The following is an 18,266-nucleotide window of genomic DNA, read 5'->3' as shown; positions in this document are numbered from 1 at the left end:
CACACCCCAACATAAGCCTCTCCACTTGTACTTTAGCACACGGGCGGCTCTTTGAGCCTTGGTGTCAGTTGTTGACCTGTTCCTAGTCTCCTTCCAGTACTCGGTGAGTACAGTTGGTTTCTCGGAACGCATCGCCGAGTTTAATACATCGTATTCACAAGCTGAGGGATGTTGCTGCTGGGGAATCGGAACACTTCCCATTTTACACACTCACCGGTGTCAGCATCAAGTGCTCCCTGGTCAGATGTAGCGCGGTTAGGTAGAGTCATCCTCTTTTCCAATAAATGCGTGTTAGTGCCAGCCTCCGAAGGGAGGGGCGACTTGCATTTATCTGGCAACTTATCACAACCTCAGGACGTCCCACAGCGCTTTACAGCCATGGAAATACTTCAGAAAGTGCAGTCACTGTTGGAACGTAGGAAACGCAGCAGCCAATATGCGCACAGCAAACTCCCACAAACAGAAATGCGATAAATGACCAGATAATCTGTTATAGGTGCTGATTGAGGGATAAATATTGGCCAGGGCTCTGGGAGAACTCCCCTGCTCGTCTTCAAAATAGTGCCATGGGATCTTTTATGTCCACCTGAGAGGGAAGATGGGGACTCGGCTTATCATCTCACCCGAAAGATGGAACCTCTGACAGTCTCTTGCAGTGTCTCCTTGGTTTAGTTGGTAGCACTGTCACCTCTTAGTGATAAGATTACAGGGTCAAGTCCCACTTAATTCAGAAACACTGACAGCGCTCCCTCAGAGCTGCATTGAAGGATCAGCCTAGATTTTTGCTCAGGACTCTGGAGTGGGACTTGACCCCACAACCTTCTCAACTCAGAGGTGAGAGCACTGCCACTGAACCGCGGCTCACCCCTCGTTATTTTGAAGTGCAGTGACTACCTGTTACGTGGTTCAATACAGCAGGCAATTTACACAATGCGAGACCCAACAAACAGCAACAGGGTGAATGGCTGACCAGGTAATCTAGAGATGTTGGCCAGGACACCAGAACTCCCTAGTCATCTCCAATAAGTTAGTATCCACCTGCATCACAGAACTGGGGCCTCGCTGTAACTTCTTATCCAAAGCATAAAACCTCCGATAACACAGCACTGCCTCAGCACTGCAATGGAGTGTCAGCCTGGATGATGTGGGACTTGACGCTGCAATCTTATCACTACCAAATAAACCAAGCAGACACTGCAAGGGCCCCTTCTGTATCAAGCTGAGATTTCCAATTCCCACACCAGCCATCCTCTGCCTCTCTGAGTGAGATTACCAGTCTGATACCAACTCTGCACTTTGGATCAAAAGCTACTAATGACTGAGTTAGGGCTTATTCTTACAGCTGGTACACAGAAAGAGAGAGAGAGAGAGAGAGACAGAGACAGAGAAATGCTGTCATCCCACCAGTCGGGGTGGATTCAAACCCAGCTGCTAGAAGTGAAAGGCCAGGGTGTACCCACAGCATCATCCAGCATCAGGGTTGGACGTCCAGTGTCTGATCTGTTGCACTGCCCAATCCCAGAGGTGAGAGGACAATGTCTAACCCCAATACTGCCCACCCCAAAGCTGAGAGGCCAGTGTATAATCCCCAACACTGCCAAGCCACAGAGGTGAAAGGTCAGTGTATAATCTCCAACACTGCCCAGTCCCTGAGGTGAAAGGTCAATGTATAATCTCCAACACTGCCCAGTCCCTGAGGTGAAAGGTCAATGTATAATCTCCAACACTGCCCACTCCCAGAGGTGAAAGGTCAGTGTATAATCTCCAACACTGCCCACTCCCAGAGGTGAAAGGTCAGTGTATAATCTCCAACACTGCCCAGTCCCCGAGGTGAAAGGTCAATGTATAATCTCCAACACTGCCCACTCCCAGAGGTGAAAGGTCAGTGTATAATCTCCAACACTGCCCACTCCCAGAGGTGAAAGGTCAGTGTATAATCCTGCCCAGTCCCCGAGGTGAGAGGCCAGAGATGACCGTCCGATGTTTTACTTCTTCAAACAGCCCTGTCCTGTAGACTTCTGTGCTTCCCTGGGACAGATGTAATGGTGAGCTCTTGTGTCTGTCCCTATTAAATCTGTTACCAGGGAAACTGAGTCAGGCAGGCGGTGGATGGAAACCTGCAGCTGCAGCTACCCACACTGGCTCAGGTCCAAGATGGCAGGTCTAGCAGGGGAAACTGCGTCACTATTTATTTCACAGCTGCGTAGAATCATTAGCTCGTACGTCTCAGTCTGCAGTGTGTTCAAAGGGTGGAATTCAGCTCAGTGCTTGAGGCAGGAGTATGATTTTCTACGGAACAGCTGATTTCTTTTTTCAAGTTTGTAGAGTCATGTTCTGTGGCACTGTTTAGTGTCAGGGTGTCCTGAATAAAATGGGAGAGGGATAGAAAGAAAATAAATTGGGGAATAAGTCACCACAGGCCACCTACTTAGCAGTAGGTCATGGAGCGCTATCAGCTGAGGCCCAGGATGAGGCATTAGCCTGCCCTCCTAGCCCAGGACAGTGTAAGGTACGGGGACAGGAGAGGGGAAAATATCTACCTAGGAATGGACCAAAGCAAGAATGAAGATCTAAAGAAGCAGGGAGATCACCAATTAAGATCAAATCAATGCCCAGTTGGCTATATTCCCTCCCATTTCTGGAAATATTGTTGTACATGTCTCTCAGTTCCTGCCACGAGTTCATTCTCAAATATTTTCACTAAATCATGTTGCCCCCACTGCCATTTCGTCCCCTCCTCCTAACTCAGACGTAAGTCCCACTCCACAGGAACTGGCTGCCCTCCGACGCCGTGGTTACGTAGTCATTCATCATGTGTGACTGTAATCTGTGACCGTCAGCAGGCTATTTCTACAAGCACCACAGATGTGGTCGGGCCTGTCCTCGTGCGATGTACACAACATGCACGCTCTGACCCAACTTCCAGGAGATCGGTGGCTGCCATAGACCTTTCCTCTCCCTAGCTCAGGGACACTGCATTCAAATGTAACTCCCCACCACAACAGCAACAACCTGCAATTATATAGCGTCTTTAACATAGTAAAACATCCCAAGGTTTTAGACCCAAAAGATGTGCGGGTTAGGTTGATTGGCTATGATAAATTGACCCTTAGTGTTAGGGGGATTAAATACACGGGGTTACGGGGATAGGGTGGGATGTGTTGGTGTAGGGGTTACGGGGATCGCGTGGGATATGTGTCGGTGCAGGCTCGATGGGCCGAAATGGCCTCTATCTGCACTGTGGGTGATCTGTGATTGTGAAGGTGCTTCGTAGGAGCGTGAGCAGTCAAAATTTGACACCGAGCCACATAAGGAGATATTAGGACAGGTGACCAAAAGCTTGGTCAGAGGTAGGTTGTAAGGAGCAACTTAAAGGAGGAGTGGGAGGTGCAGCGGCATTGAGGTTTAGGGAAGGAATTCCAGAGCTTCGGGTCTAGACAGCTGAAGGCACGGCTGCCAATGGCGGGGCAAAGAAAATCGGGGAGGTGCAAAAAGCCAGAATTGGAGGAATGCAGAGATCTCAGAGGGGTGTAGGGCTGGAGGAGGTTACCATGGCCCAATCTACAATCAGCTGATCCCCTGCAAGAGCAGATTCCCCTGCAGTGAGCTGTGCTGTGGAAGGCAGAGATGTTGAACCCCTCCCAGGGAGAGGTGGGTAGAATGCAGAGTTAAATTCATCTCAATTCGCCATCTCAATTCATCATGCTCGTTTTCCTCCGAGTTCACTGTCCTATCCTCCCTCGATATAAACTCCCCAATCCATATTCACAGCCACCCCCTTGACCATGCCACCTCACGTGGCCTCGCTACTCCCAACCCATGTTCCCATTAAGCTGCACGGCCACGAGGTGTGCAGCGGCCTGGAGCTCCCGCGCAGACCGGTCACCGGCTTTTGAATGAAAAACCACATATGTGTGGAAGTTTGAACGGACCCCGCAGCCTGTTAAAGGAGCCACTCACCCAAAAAAAGAATTAGAGGGAACATTGCTCCCATCATGTCAATCACAGGTAAGACCATCTCTGATCACTTCCTCGTATCGCTCTCCACCCACATCCCCCTCCCAACCTTACTTCTTTCTGTGTCCGACAAAAAAAACTCTCTTTAAATTCACTTACAACTGCACTTTCAAAATCCCAACTGTCCAGCCTTTGGTCCTCATTCACCACAACATTTCTGCAGCTACTGATCTGCTCAACACCCTCGCCTCCACCTTTGATGCCCTAGTCCCTACTAAAACCATTACTCCCCCCCCCCCCGGTACGCCCCTCATCTCCGCTCCATTAAGTCCAAGCGACGCAGACTTGAACGGATATGGCGGACAATTGATTTAGTCATTAACCGTCAGATCTGGCTGGACCACATAAAGCACTATCAGGTCCTGTTCTTGTCTTCCAAAGCTGCTCACTACTTCAGAATCATCCTGGAATGCAAAGATAACCCCCGGTTTCTTTTCTCTATAGCTAACCCTCTTCTTAAAACCCCTCACCTCCAACAAGTGGGAGGAACTCATGGACTTTGTCTCTAAGATTGAGACCATCCATTCAGCTGCCTCTGCCGCATCCCTCTCTTCCCCTAGCCCACCGAGCCAAACTTCCTGTAAAGGTTCCCCCCGCCCTAGACCTGTACTCGCATCTTTCTCTAGTTTCTCTCCCATCTCCCCTCATGCCCTCTCTGAGCTCATCTTGTCCATGAGTCCCACCTCCTGCTCCCTCAACCCTATTCCTACTAAACTACTGAAAACCCAACTTCCCTTCCTGGCTCCTATGCTAGCTGAAATTGTTAACTCTTCTCTCTCTCCTCAGGTACTGTCCCCCTCTTTCAAATCTGCCGTCATCAGCCCTCGCCTCAAAAATCTCTCCGTCCTTGCAAACTACCGCCCCATCTCCAACCTCCCTTTCCTCTCCAAAGTCCTTGAATATGCTGTTGTCTCCCAAATCCGTGCCCATCTTTCCCGGAACAATGGTAAACTATCCCCCCTTGTCCTGCTCGACCTGTCTGTAGCTGTAGACACGGTTGACCACACCATCCTCCTCCAATGCTTCTCCACCGTCATCCAGTTGGATGGGACAGCACTTGCCTGGTTCCATTCTTATTTATCCAGTCATAGCCAGAGAATCACCTGCAATGGCTTCTCTTCCCACTCCCACATCGTTACCTCTAGGGTTCCCCAAGGATCTATCCTTGGCTCCCTATTTCTCATCTGCATGCTGCCCCTCGGCGACATCATCTGAAAACACAGCGTCAGTTTCCACATGTAAGCTGACGACACCCAGCTCTACCTCACCACCACTTCTCTCGACCCCTCCACCGTGTCTCAAATGTCAGACATCTAGTACTTGATGAGCAGGAATTCTACAGGTGTAAAAATACTTAGAATATCAGACAGGTGGTTATTTGGCCCATTGTGCCGGAACTATTATATAACACCTTTCACGACCTCAAGACATCCCAAGCACTTTACAGCCAATTAAGTACTTTTTGAAGTGTAATCACTGTTGGAATGTAGGGTGTGAATGGTATACTGGGATTCGGTGTAAGATGAGGGGTGTGTATTTAGTCAGACTTCAAAGGCTGAAATACTTTTGTATGGTTGAATGGGGAGTAGGCCTTTTCCTGCAATCCTGTAGTCCAATTCACTTTTTACGACAGAGACCCTCATTAGAAACAGGTGGAAGGCGCATTAGGTATCTGATTAAATGGTACGAAGCACTCCCTCCACATGGTTCCCAGTGACAGCTCCGTTTGACTAGAAGGGCAGACAAGTGAGCCGCACACACACACCTGGAGCTCCTGCACCAACATCCCTTCACAGCTGGTCAACAGGATGTACCCCCAGTGAGCAGCGATGGCGTTTGCGTTGTCCTTCTCCAAAATAAAACAATTAACAGAACACAAACACTATTCCTACATGGTAGACAGTAGGACATTCCCAAATGCTTGCTGTGCAGGCAGCTTTAGGTAGATGTGAACCGAAAAAAAAAGATACAGGCAAAGGGAGCAGGAGGAGCAGCATTAGCATTCACCCCGGGACCTCGAGTTGAATGCAGCCCAGCCTGATGGGATTAAAATTTCCTGTCAGCTCGAAGACGAGAGTGTCAAAGTCAGTCTCAAACCAGCACCCTGCGCACTCAGGCCCACAAGCCAAAATTGGTTTAATTCAGCAGTAAATCGGTGCACTCTCTATCCACCCAACAGGAATGGTAGGTACAGGAGGAAAAACAAAATTCACACCAGCAAATGGGGTGAAAGCACATCGGTGGAGGCGCAAAAAGCATGCCGTTCCCAGCATCCACAGGGGCCAGTCAAGACCAGCCGGAAGGGAAGTGCTAATCTTCACACTTGTGCTCTTGGGTCTATTGACTCACCCTGCAACTCGGTCAGCCATGGCTCAGTGGCCGCACTCCCACCTCGTGAGTCAGACGACTGTGGGTTCAAGTCCCATTCCAGAGATTTGAGTGCAAACTCCACGCTGACACTCCGTGCCGTGCCGAGGGAGTGCTGCGCTGGCAAAGTGGCCATCTTTCAGATGAGATGTTAAACCGAGACCCTGTCTGCCCTCTCGGGTGGATGCAAAAGATGCCATGACACTTTCGAAGAAGAGCAGGAGAGTTCTCCCCGGGGTCCTGGCCAATATTTATCCCTCAATCAACATCACAAAAACAGATTATCTGGTCATTATCTCATTGCAGTCTGTGGGATCATGATTTCCCTGCATCACAGCACAACAGTGACTGCACTTCAAGAATACTTCATTGACAATGAAAAGTCACTGCATAAATGCAAGGTCATTCATTACCACAGTCACTCGGCCTTCCTCGCAGGACACCTGGCTGGCATCCAAAGCTTGAAGGGTAAACCCACATCCCAGCCTCTGTGCTGCAGTGCATCAATCTAGAAACCACATGCAGTGAGAAAGACTTACGCACTCTGGACCCCAATCTTCTCTTTGGAGAGATCTTAGGTTTCCAGAATAGCAAGATTCCGGCAGAGAATTGGCAACTTTTTGCTCAAATTATAATTTATTTAGTGAAACTGCAAAACAAAAAGACTGCCATTTATTTCACACCATAGGACATTCCAAAGTGCTTCGCAACCAATGGATGACATTCCAAATGTAGTCACTTATCTAGTCGGTGCCAATTTGCGAGGTCTCAGAAGAGATGAATGACCAGATAATCTGCTGCTGGTGGAGGTATAAATGCTGGCCGGGACATTGAAAGAAGAGTAGGACAGTTCACCCAATGAGACTTTAACCTCTACAGGAAGAAAGATTTAGTGTCATGTCCGACAATGCAATACCACACTGAGGTGTTGGGCTAGATTTGTGTTCAAAAAATTGAGGGGTTTTGATAGGGAGTAGAAACTGTTCCCACTGGCAGGAGGGTCGGTAACCAGAGGACACAGATTTAAGGTAATTGGCAAAAGAACCAGAGGGGAGAGGATTTTTTTTAAATGCCGTGAGTTGTTGTGATCTGGAACGCGCTGCCTGAAAGGGTGGTGAAAGCAGATTCAGTAGTAACTTTCAAAAGGGAATTGGATATACACGAGGGGAAAATTTTGCAGGGCGATGGGAAAAGAGCGGGGGAAGTGAGATTAATGGGACAGCTTCCACAGGAGCCAGCACCGGCACGATGGGCCGAATGGCCTCCTCCTGTGTTGTATGATCGTGTGTTCTTGGGTCAGGCTGAAGCTCGCAGTGCGGAGTGCAGTACGTGGATCAGGTTAGAATACTGACACACGGCCACTTCTCCTATCTGAACTGGCAATTCATTAATGCCTGGGTCACAAGTGGGAGTTCCCCCCCTCACTCCACACCGGTGGAAAAAGGTCTAACCTTGGTATCCAGGACACCCAGGCACCGATAACGGGGCAACGCCAAGTCTGTGACAAGGTAGCATCGACAACAGGAGTCACTTTCTGCATTCGGGAATCTGTGGTTTACATTACCTCGGAGGGATGCAGTTTTAATCCAGGCCTTGTCCGGTTACCGTGGTAACATTTGTAACATACCCCCGCCCCAGATTCACAGCCAATTGGCACCTTTTAAAATTAAAAAAGAGCAACTGGATCTATGAGGGCGGGGGAACGGCGATAAGTCACAGAGTGACGACATTTCCCTCCCCCACCCCGGGGGAGGTTGGGGAGGAAAATGACACTCCTTTAAAGTAGGCGGAAGGAGGAGCACAAGAGATTTAACTATCGGTGGACTCTGGGCAGAGCACGGCCTGTGCTCAGGCTGGATTTTCTTGTAGGTGGTCGAGTTTTCATGCAAAGATGGGTGGAGTGAACACCAGACATCGCTCGATGGCTCCTCTTCCTTTCCTCCCTGCCAAGATCAAACATAACTAACCAACAGAAGACAAGAGGGCCGATTCCATGATACACCTGAAGCAGCATTTATTATCATCCATTCAACCCAACATTGAATTAAGGTTTGGCATTCCATCGGATTTCAGTTTTGTTTTTAATGCTGTCCGAACACAATCCGTTTTGTGCGAGCTCACGAGCTGACTCGAGAACCGATTGGTAAAGCGGATGTTTTACAAAGAAAGATTTATACCCATTGAGGTTCCGACATCTGACAAAAAAAGTGTTTTTAAAACAAAAAGTATCAAAACATTTCAGCAGATGCATTACCCAAGATCTGTGCACATCATAGAGCTCCATATAAATTAACATAGCCAAAAAAGAGAGAATTTTCAGCAACACAAAAAAAGCCAATCCTCCCGGCGTTATATAAATTACTTCATGGCTGAAGGTAGTTCATTGGCTAAAACGAGCAGACTATTATGTAAACGATCCAAGTGTCAATTTCGGACCCAGGTTGTGTGAAATTGACTGGGGTTGAGTTTCAATGACTGATAGGGATACGGTGGCTTCCGCATGCACAGGGGCGATTGGTCAAGAGGAAAAGTCACGACCTTTTCCCATTCCAATCTGGATTACAGTGCTTCAACACCAAATGCTATTTTTATATTTTTTTTGGGGGGTGGGGAGTGTGGTGGAGTGTTGCTGCTTCTAAAAAAAAACTGTTCGGACTTTAAAAAGGGACCCAAAAAAAAAAGTGTCTGCAAGTGACCCGCGGGCGACAAAATGGCTCAAAGAATTTGGGCACGATTTTGAAGTGCGACTCGAGCAAAGGGGCTTAAATACCGATACAGCCAATGAAGACGCATCAGTTTTTTCGTCTTTCCTTCTCTGATGGGCATACAGCAGATTTAGAGGAGCTGTGTGTACAGTAGATACATTAGCACTAGGGTATATAGCACGTGTGTGTCAGGCGGGGAGGGAGGAGAGGAGATGGAGAGGAAGGTGGAGAGAGAGAGAGGGAGAGGGAGGGGGATCATCAGTTGTTGCCGCCGCCGCCGCCGCCGCCTTCTCCTGCCTCGTCGTCTTGCTGGTCACTTGTCCAGAGGGTGAGGTTGTCCCGTAGTAACTGCATGATGAGAGTCGAGTCCTTGTAGGAGTCCTCATTTAAAGTGTCCAGTTCAGCGATGGCGTCATCAAAGGCCGCCTTGGCCAGCTGGCAGGCCTGCTCGGGGGCGTTCTGGATCTCGTAGTAGAAGACGGAGAAGTTGAGGGCCAGGCCCAGGCGGATGGGGTGGGTGGGCTGCATCTGATCCTTGCTGACCTCGAAGGCCTCCTTGTAGGAGGCCTCGGACGATTCCACCACTCCGGCCCTCTTCTCACCAGTGGCCACCTCGGCCAGGTAGCGGTAGTAGTCGCCCTTCATTTTCAAGTAAAAGACTTTGCTCTCCACCTGGGACTCGTTGCAGTTCTTAATGAGGAACTTGTCGAGCAGGGCCAGCACGTCGCTGCACACGGCCTCCAGCTCCTTCTCCACCTTCTCCCGGTAGGCGCGTACCATCTCCAGCTTCTTCTCATTGCCGTCAGCAGACGTCTTCTGCTCGATGCTGCTGATCACCCGCCAGGACGACCTGCGGGCCCCCACCACATTCTTGTAGGCCACGGAGAGCAGGTTGCGGTCTTCGTTGGACAGGGCTTCGTTCAGCTCGGTCACCTGCAAACAAGCAGTCAATAAAAATTAGATCCGAGGACGTTGGTGAGTGAGCGAGCACCATTCCCCTGGGTTGCTAGGAACCATCAAATTGACCCAAAATGGACAGTTCGCCCTCACAATGTGTTTAGCTGCCAACCCATCACCTGAGTCACAACAAAATGTCCTCAATTCGGTTCCCAGTCTGCACTGATTTGGCTGTAGATGGACCACAATTGGCCCCCGGGGTAAGAGGTGAGCAATTGGCCAGGTCCTCACTGGCCCAGCACTAAAGAAGGATCCTTACCGACAGTTATATAGCGCCTTTCACAACGTCGCAAAACACTTCACAGCCAATGAGGCGCTTTGCGAGTGTAGTCACTGTTGTAATGTAGGGAGTCAGATTTAGTCAGGGTGTGGAGGGAATATTGGGTAAAGGGGGGCGATTTTTCCTGTGCTTTACCGAGCCTTCGATAAAGCTGACCAAGGCAGGTCACGGTTCCAGCATTGCTGCAAGAGGACAGAAGATGGTGCACTATGGCCGGGGGGGAGGAAGGAAAGAGAACAGGGTCAGGGGTCAGACTCTGCTCCAATACCCTCCCTAGTCAAAAACACACCATCTGGCCTCATTTACCATGAATGGCCACTTGGCCAACAACTGGTGGCCAGCCAGTCACTGTAGAACTGTAACCCCCTGAGCAAGAGAGGGAGCACCTTCAGGGAAAAATAACCATCTCCAACAGACAGGCAGTTAAATGATTAAACTCTTGCATCTGAAAATACTCGGGCCTCTGGTTATCTGCAGACCTTGCTCTGTAGAGTTCCCCCACCACCCCTCCCAGAGCCCAACCACTGTGTACCAGGACACAGACTAGTTCTTTTTATTGCGCTCCTAGATAATGGTGTTTGAGAACAGAGAGAAACAACAGTGGTCATGGCAACAGAGTAGTACACACGGCAATCATGTGACATCTGACTATCTCCAGACCCTGCTCCAAACAGCAACCCCACCCACCCCCGCCCCCATACAACTGAACTCACCGGCTTTGTGATAAACGTCAAACTTGTTATGGCTATGATAGTGGCGAGTTATACACTGGTTAATGATTGCACCGACTTCTAAACTCACACTTGATGGAAGTCCCATTCCTGTTAGAACATTGTGCCACCATTTAAAAACAATTACATCAAAATCTCCAGCACTGAATGGGGCAGGTACAAGGAGGCTACTGTAACCTAGTCAATAGTCTGTTATCTCTTGCAACTTTAAAAAAATATTTATAAAATAATGGATTTGAATTCTCCTGAGCTACTTTTGCACTAGTTACCATTCACGAAGCTTGTGGGAGGGGATGAACTGCTCCCAAGGATTCCACAGGTTTACAGAGCTGGGCAAGAGCACATCAGGTTAACTCACTGGCACCTCCCCGTATGGCTCGAGGAGAGAGCCCAACCACATGGGGGGATCCAGGGTGCAACCTGCCCCCATTATAGGTGGTTAGTAAAGTGCAGTGCTGTGGGCGAAAGTACGAAGGGAGGGGGCCTGGCTGCACGTGAACCCCAGCTTTGACAATCCTAGCCAAACCGCCGCGTTCAATTCCTTCTCCGCCATGGCACCAGCCTGAATGTTCGAGCAGGGGTGAAAGTTTACCAAGAGCTCATTCATCTCGAGTGAGCCCACGAGATGGTTAAAGACACAAAATGAAATGATTGCACCTCATCGCAGGGCTAGAGGTCACACACATGATGGAAGTCCCATTCCTGTTAGAACAACATGCCACATTCAAAACAAGGGGAAGAGAAACTTGTCTCATCTTAACATCAAATTTGATAAGAGATCTTTGACCTTCTAGGGTCTTCATTTTGAACTATTAAAAAGAGTGTGTTTGTTTGCATGGGGGGGGGGGGGGGGGGGAGAAGAGAGGGGAGGAGGATGGGGGGGGGGGGGGGGGGGAAGAAGAGGGGAGGAGGAGGGGGAAGAAGAGAGGGGGGCCAGGGGGAAAGGAGGGGCTTCCTGGGGTTTTAGAAATGTTTCTACATAAAAGATCTTGCATTTATATAGTGCCTTTCACGACCTCCCAACGTGTAATCTAGGAGCAGGGTCAATATTCTGGGCAATGGTGTAGGCACATGTGGAATAGCATCAGCTGTTACACAAGGAAATTCCCCGAGACACTGGTCACCGAAGGTTTCCATTAGAACGACGCTCGTGCACATCCAATTTTTTTCTTAATGAAATAAACCAGCTCGAGGTTAGGAATGAACCAGCCGACTTCACACTGTCCCATGGTTGGCACTTCCTTGCAGCTAAACAGGATTGAAAGTGAGATTTGGTCAGGAGTGGAGTACCCATTTGCACAGATACTGTGGGGAGGGGGACAGGTGTCTTACAAATAACCCTGGACAGGGCAGGCCATGGTCTCGCTAATGCTCCGTGAGGGCACCACACATCACCAAAGCCACCCCAGTGTCCACAATAGTATTAATCTTGAGAGATCTGACTGGAATCGAGTCCATCTGTGCTTAAACCATAACCAAAAAGCTTCTAGGCCCTTAATTTTCTCCCCTCCAGGCCAGTTCTCCAGGTGAAATGCTAGACACCCAACCAGCTTCTGCCATGCACCGTAACCGCGGTGAAGTGGGGCTCGGCACTGCTCAACCAATAGGAGCAGGGTTGGGAAGGCGAGGAGGCAGATGAACCCTACCATGTGGGCACTGTGTACTATCAGGCCAAATTACCACATTTTATTACATGCCTGGATAACAGAGAAAACAGGAAGGGGGGGGGGGGGGGGGGTTATATACTCAGCTTATCTCCAGCCGTCAGTGCAAAACAACAGAAAAACAGCACGGTTTCTGACTAAGTGGGTGGATTTTCACCAGAAGTGAAACATTGGATCTTGGGGGGCGGATCAGTAAAGTGGAATCCAAAGAGCTGGCAAGGCTACTCATTAAAAGAGTACACACACTTGAGCTTTCCGCAGTACTTTTGGGATAGTTTGTGCCAAAGTGTCCAAAGACAATTAAATAACTCTCCCCCCACCCACGACATTCAGTTTTGCAAACAAGGCGAGTGTGAAGCTAGCTCAGTCTGCATTCTTGCATCATCGTCACATCTAGCTGACGAGCTGCAGATCAGAGTGTTGGACCCCAGTGAGTAGCTGCAGCAGACCAGGATGGAACCAAGCTCAAGCTCTGGTCTGTACTCTGCTGTGTTACAATTGGACTCACCTGAGGTGGGGGGTGGGGAAAATAAACCGCCACTATTCACTGATCCACACTGCACGTGTGTCTGTGGATAGCGGGTGAGGGCAGGAGGAGACTCGGCCATGGTCTCCCACAACGGCCCGTCAACCTCACTAATGGCCAACTAGCCAAAGTAACAGAAGTCAACTGGCACCCATGGAATTGCGCCCAAGAGAAGGGAGAAAAGTAGAAAACTGGAAACAAAAGGGTTTAAATACAGAACCACAGTGCAGGAAGCCAGGGGAGAGAGAGGGGAGAAGCAGTGTGAAAAAGGGGGGGGGGGGGGGGGGGCAAAGAATGGTCTTCTAATCACACTAGGAGACTGGATTTCCCTTGTGGGATGTATTGTCGATGAGGTGTACTATCCCAGGCAATCCAAGAAAATCTACCACCCTCATGTTTTCCCTTCCCACAATACCCCTAGATTTCTGCTCTTCAATAACAAAAATGCAAGAGGGGAAGAGTAGAAGCAGCAGGACTAAGTACCCAAACTAGGCCAACTCAAAATCCACCACTACAAATATCTGGAACATCCTCATAACCCTGGAAGCAGAGAGAGAGAATTATTTTTAGTATTTAGCCAGCTCCTTTCTAATGTGCATCGGTCTTGGAGATGTTAGGTAATGAGACATAAGTGACTTGCTGTGCAAACTGCCAAGGAAATTCAACACCCAAGAGGCTGGAAGATGGACAGAGACAGCAGTTTCACTGCTTCACTGAAGCCATTAAAGTGATGCAGCACTCACTGCAGCCCCAACAACCCAGCAGAAAGGAAAATGCATGAATGAGGCAGAACGGTTTGAGCATTAAAACTGTTTCTAATGTGTCCTGCTCTTCATTTACTCTCACCCCCGCCCTCCTCGTGTCAAGCACCAGCCCGGCTGAGTTAGCAGGTGTTTCAGCCGAAATGCTGAGGATACTTTTCTGTATCCATCCACAAGGAAGCAAGCTGGCCCAGAGTGACCGGGCCCAGAGTGACTGGGCCCATGTCGCTCCCTGCCCTGTAAAGGGGTATTTGACCTTTGTAGTTGCCACCCATCTAGCCTTCGGCTGGACTGTCTTGATTTTGAGTAGTTTGTCTGGAAATTGCTAAATATAAAAGATGAAGCAGACAAGTCCAGTTTTCAAACTAGAAACCTTTCACCATTCTGCATGTTACAATGTGGCGGCATTAGTTGTGGTTTTCAATGAATTTTTACCCAAGATACCAGATCTCAAGCTGTGGTCTAATTAGATCTTTTAGATTTGTTAAACCTTTTTGCACCGGACTACTCGCTCGACATAAAAATACTGACAGCTCCCAGACTCTACACTATTGCATCAAACAGGGAGGACCTTGCCTGTGAATGCTGATCAGTGCCATTAGAATCATACAGCACAGAGGGAGGCCATTCAGCCCACTGTGACTCTGCTGGCTCTTTGAAAGCTATCTAATTAGTCCCACTCTCTTCTCTCTCTTTCCCCCCCCCCCCCCAAGCTGCAAATTTCTCCTTTTCAAATATATATCCAATTCCCTTTTGAAAGTTACTATTGAATCTGCTTCCACCGCCCTTTCAGGCAGCGCATTCCAGTAACTCACTGTGTAAAAAAAATTAAAAATTCTCATTTACCCTCTAGTTCTTTTGCCAATTATCTTAAATCTGTGTCCTCTGGTCAATGACTCTCCTGCAAGTGGGAACAGGTTCTCCTTATTTACTCTATCAAACCCTTCATAATATTTTGAACACCTCTATCAAATATCCCCCTAGCATCTCTGCTCCAAAGGGAGCAATCCCAATCATAGAAGTTGCATGCTGGATCATTTACACATCAATATCCCAGTTATACTGAAACCCAGCACCATGATCCAAACTGAGGGCACATCACTGCTTACCAATTCAAGCAGCTGCTACCTGCCCAGATTTAATCACCACTTTCGTACCTGAAACACACATCTGGGTCACACACGTCATGTTCCAAAAAGAAAAATCAGATAGCCAATGTGAGTCATCGCCATTTACAGACATGTACTAGTCTACTGTTCAGATAGGCATGGAAATTTTCCTTCCCGATGGTGCAGTGTAACACGACCATGTGTAACCCAAAAATCAAACCTGATTTCTTCACATCTGTCCCAACTCCACCAACCCAGAGATTTGTATCTATATAAAGTGGGCATTATTTATTAAGACTACTGATTTACCATTCAGAATGTGATACCAAAACACTAAATTAAAAAAGTCACAGAATCCCACCTAATAAAAACTGGATGTGGCTTATTCAATGGCCCTGGAATTCTGCGCTCTGAGCAAAAGGGTCCCAATCATTTAGAGCAACGCACCCCTCCCCAATTCCCAAAAGAAGGTTGGATCACGTCTCACCACCTGCATTAAATCAATTGTCAGTTTTGACTCAACGCAATTCTGCTGTATGGTCTCCAGCTACTGTGTATTCCCAATGGAACCTCCCAACTGTCAGCTGCTGAAACATGCTGTGCTGCTCTCCAGCATCCCATAATACCACCCATACTGCTCCGCCCTGTCACACACACAGTCCGCAGTGTAAACCAGCCTGGGTCAGGGAGCCTCTTACAAGCAGGCAGGAGCCCAATCAATGAAGCCTGGTTAAAGGTGCACTCACTTTTAGTATATGTCTGAATAGTTCCAAGTGGCAACACAAGGCGCAAATAGCGCGCCCAAATGCATTCATGGAGAGAATCGAGGTCTAAGTGAGTGTAAATGGTTGGGAGCATGTCCTCGGGCGCTGGTACCCACGCCCTCGGCTCCACTCTAACGATACTCCCAAACCCTCCCATTGCCTGGCCACAATAGCGTCAATCCAGACACACACTGCATCGAGGGTCAGTTGTATTCGAAGGTCGCTCAGAATTCAACCCCGGCCACGGTCCCCGCCCCGGAATCCGCCAGACACCAGCTGAGAAACCTGCGCCGATCGCGCCCCATGTGTGTCTGTGTCTCGGGAAAAAGTCTGGGTGAGAAGAGATTATCTATTCGCACTCTCTCTCCCCCCTCCCTATCGGAGCACATTATTACACTGCTGGTACTTTTTGTGCTAACACACAGCTCGATCCTGGCGTGCATCCCCTTGTTCACATTTAACGAGGCTTAAATAATTGTTCACACTGAAGGATGCAGGTACGAAGCAAGTCAGCTATTTCAACCATTCAAAAAGACAATCTACTGAGAACAATGGGAATGAACCTTCAGTTATTTAAACCGATGGCATATTTCACATCAAGTCTAAAGGAACTTCATATAAACAAAAAGGTGCGATTGTTAGATGAATGGTCACTGTAGTCAGCATCCACCCCGCCCCTGAATTAACTATTACCTTCACCGTGGGCACCGCCCTCCGCTCTGACCACCGACCTTCCCGCTGAGTTATTTTTCCTTAAAAAAAAACCTTCACCCCTTACCAGATCCCACCCAAAGCCATCGATGTCAGCAAAAGCAGCCTTTTCTCCATCTTTGCCACCCAACCTAGAAAGCTGAGATTTGTACAGAATCCAATTCTTCTCTAGCTAAATCTCACCCACTTTAATTGGGAGGGGGGGGGGGGGGGTTTGCATCTGCACCGGGTTATTTTTTTCCCCTTTAAAAAAGGAGACCACCCACTGTTTCACTATTACTGGTTTCTAAACATCATTTTGGGTTGTGGGGTGGTGGGGTGGGTGGGGGAGAAGAGAAAATCAAAGCCTGGAGCAATCCAGACCACACCCAGCTGCTGTAATTCAGATTACATCTAAAAATCACTCCTTCTGGATACTGAGGATTTTCTAAAGGTGGAGAACAGCAACCCGTTAGCCGAAACGGAAAATAACGGGGGATGTAAGAGTACTCGAACACGTGCACTCCACGGATCTGTCAAAAAAACACCTTCCCATCTTTACACAAGAGCCCGGAAAACAAATGATAAAATAGATCAGCAAGTGTCACTGTCGCCTTCTCTGGGTTGCAATGTTGAGACAGAACCTTGCGCTGATTTAATGAGGGGAGCCAAACAATGTTCCTCAAGCTGACACAATGTCCCGGGTTCCCCTCACTCTCACTGACACGGGATACAAGTTCCTTTCGACACACAGTCTCCGCGGCTCCACCCCAATGAATGAGTCGGTGCCGCCAGCTCTCAGCCCAACCGCCTCCAGGCATCGAGCGCAGGCGGTGAGCGGCTCCCGGCTCGCCACCTCTCCCGGTACCGGCGGAGGGAGGGAGGGGGTTGTTGGTCTACTCACCGACTTCATGGCCGCCGCCATGTCATCGTACCTCTCGGCTTGCTCGGCCAGCCTGGCTCGCTGCACCAGCTGCTCTCGGTCGACCATTTCGGACACGATGGCAACGCCTGTAGCCGGGGGTGGGGATGGGGAGGGGGTGCTGCAGACCCCGCCGGTGCGGTGTGGGTGTGTGTTGGCGGGCTCTGCCGCACTCGGTGCTTGGACTGGCTGCACTGGCGAGGCGAGACCAGCGGCTCGGACTGGCTGCTCGCTGGGTTGCCGCACTCGGGGCTCGGACTGGCTCCTCGCTGGGTTCTCGCTGCACTGGCGAGGCGAGACCAGCGGCTCGGGCAGGCTACAGCCCCTCCCCCACCGCCCGCTCTCATAGACAGAAGCCGCTTACCCAGCAGGCGCCGCGACTGCCGCAGTCAGGCATGCGCAGTGCGGCCGGCGGGCCCGCGCCCCGAACCGGGCTATTTAACGGTGACGTCATCTTCTAATTTTAGAACCATGCGGAATTTTTTCCCCAGGTTTTGGGTGTGGGGGTCTCGTGAGCGCGCACGCTGCCGTCCGCGCGGCGTGCGCGCTCCATCGGCCGCTCCGACTTTCTCTGTCGCCTCTGCAGCGGTTGCTATGGCAGCGGCGCCGCGATGACGCATGCGCGTTCCACGCGGGGCGCGCGAGACCGGCCGCCCGCCGCAGGACGACAAGGCGGTGGCGCCGAGTGCGCAGGCGTGTTGCTATGCGCCGGCGAGAGCTTGCGGCCGCGGCTGGGAGAGCGCCGATTGGCTCAGCGGCGCTTGTGGGGTCGT

General features: G+C 49.7%; 1 protein-coding gene across 2 annotated transcripts; it reads right to left on the bottom strand.

The window, feature by feature from the left end:
* Positions 1 to 8,373: 8,373 nt before the first annotated feature.
* On the bottom strand, positions 8,374 to 17,962 carry ywhah (tyrosine 3-monooxygenase/tryptophan 5-monooxygenase activation protein, eta polypeptide). Of its 2 annotated transcripts, none has more exons than XM_085962014.1 (2): positions 17,858 to 17,962; positions 8,374 to 10,022 (listed from the first exon to the last, which is right to left on the bottom strand). In XM_085962014.1, the coding sequence occupies exons 1-2, from the start codon at positions 17,945 to 17,947 to the stop codon at positions 9,348 to 9,350; spliced, it is 765 nt and encodes a 254-aa protein (XP_085818140.1). In that variant the 5' UTR covers positions 17,948 to 17,962; the 3' UTR covers positions 8,374 to 9,347. The 2 variants fall into 2 exon arrangements, with proteins under 2 accessions (XP_085818140.1, XP_085818141.1); XM_085962015.1 differs by lacking the exon at positions 17,858 to 17,962 and adding an exon at positions 17,476 to 17,846.
* Positions 17,963 to 18,266: the final 304 nt, after the last annotated feature.

This window comes from Somniosus microcephalus, chromosome 19 (assembly GCF_052327205.1).
Source record: "Somniosus microcephalus isolate GS21.2 chromosome 19, FLI_Smic_1.0, whole genome shotgun sequence".
Classification (NCBI taxonomy): Eukaryota; Metazoa; Chordata; class Chondrichthyes; order Squaliformes; family Somniosidae; genus Somniosus; species Somniosus microcephalus.
The sequence above is the reverse complement of the archived record's forward strand: the minus strand, read 5'-3'. Positions and strand labels throughout refer to the sequence as shown.

Excerpts from the sequence above, each read along its gene's own strand:
- ywhah (XM_085962014.1), bottom strand. The coding sequence starts at position 17,947 with ATGACGTCACCGTTAAATAGCCCGGTTCGGGGCGCGGGCCCGCCGGCC. Across the intron at positions 10,023-17,857 it reads GCAGTCGCGGCGCCTGCTGG|GTGACCGAGCTGAACGAAGC; the intron begins GTAAGCGGCTTC and ends GCTTGTTTGCAG.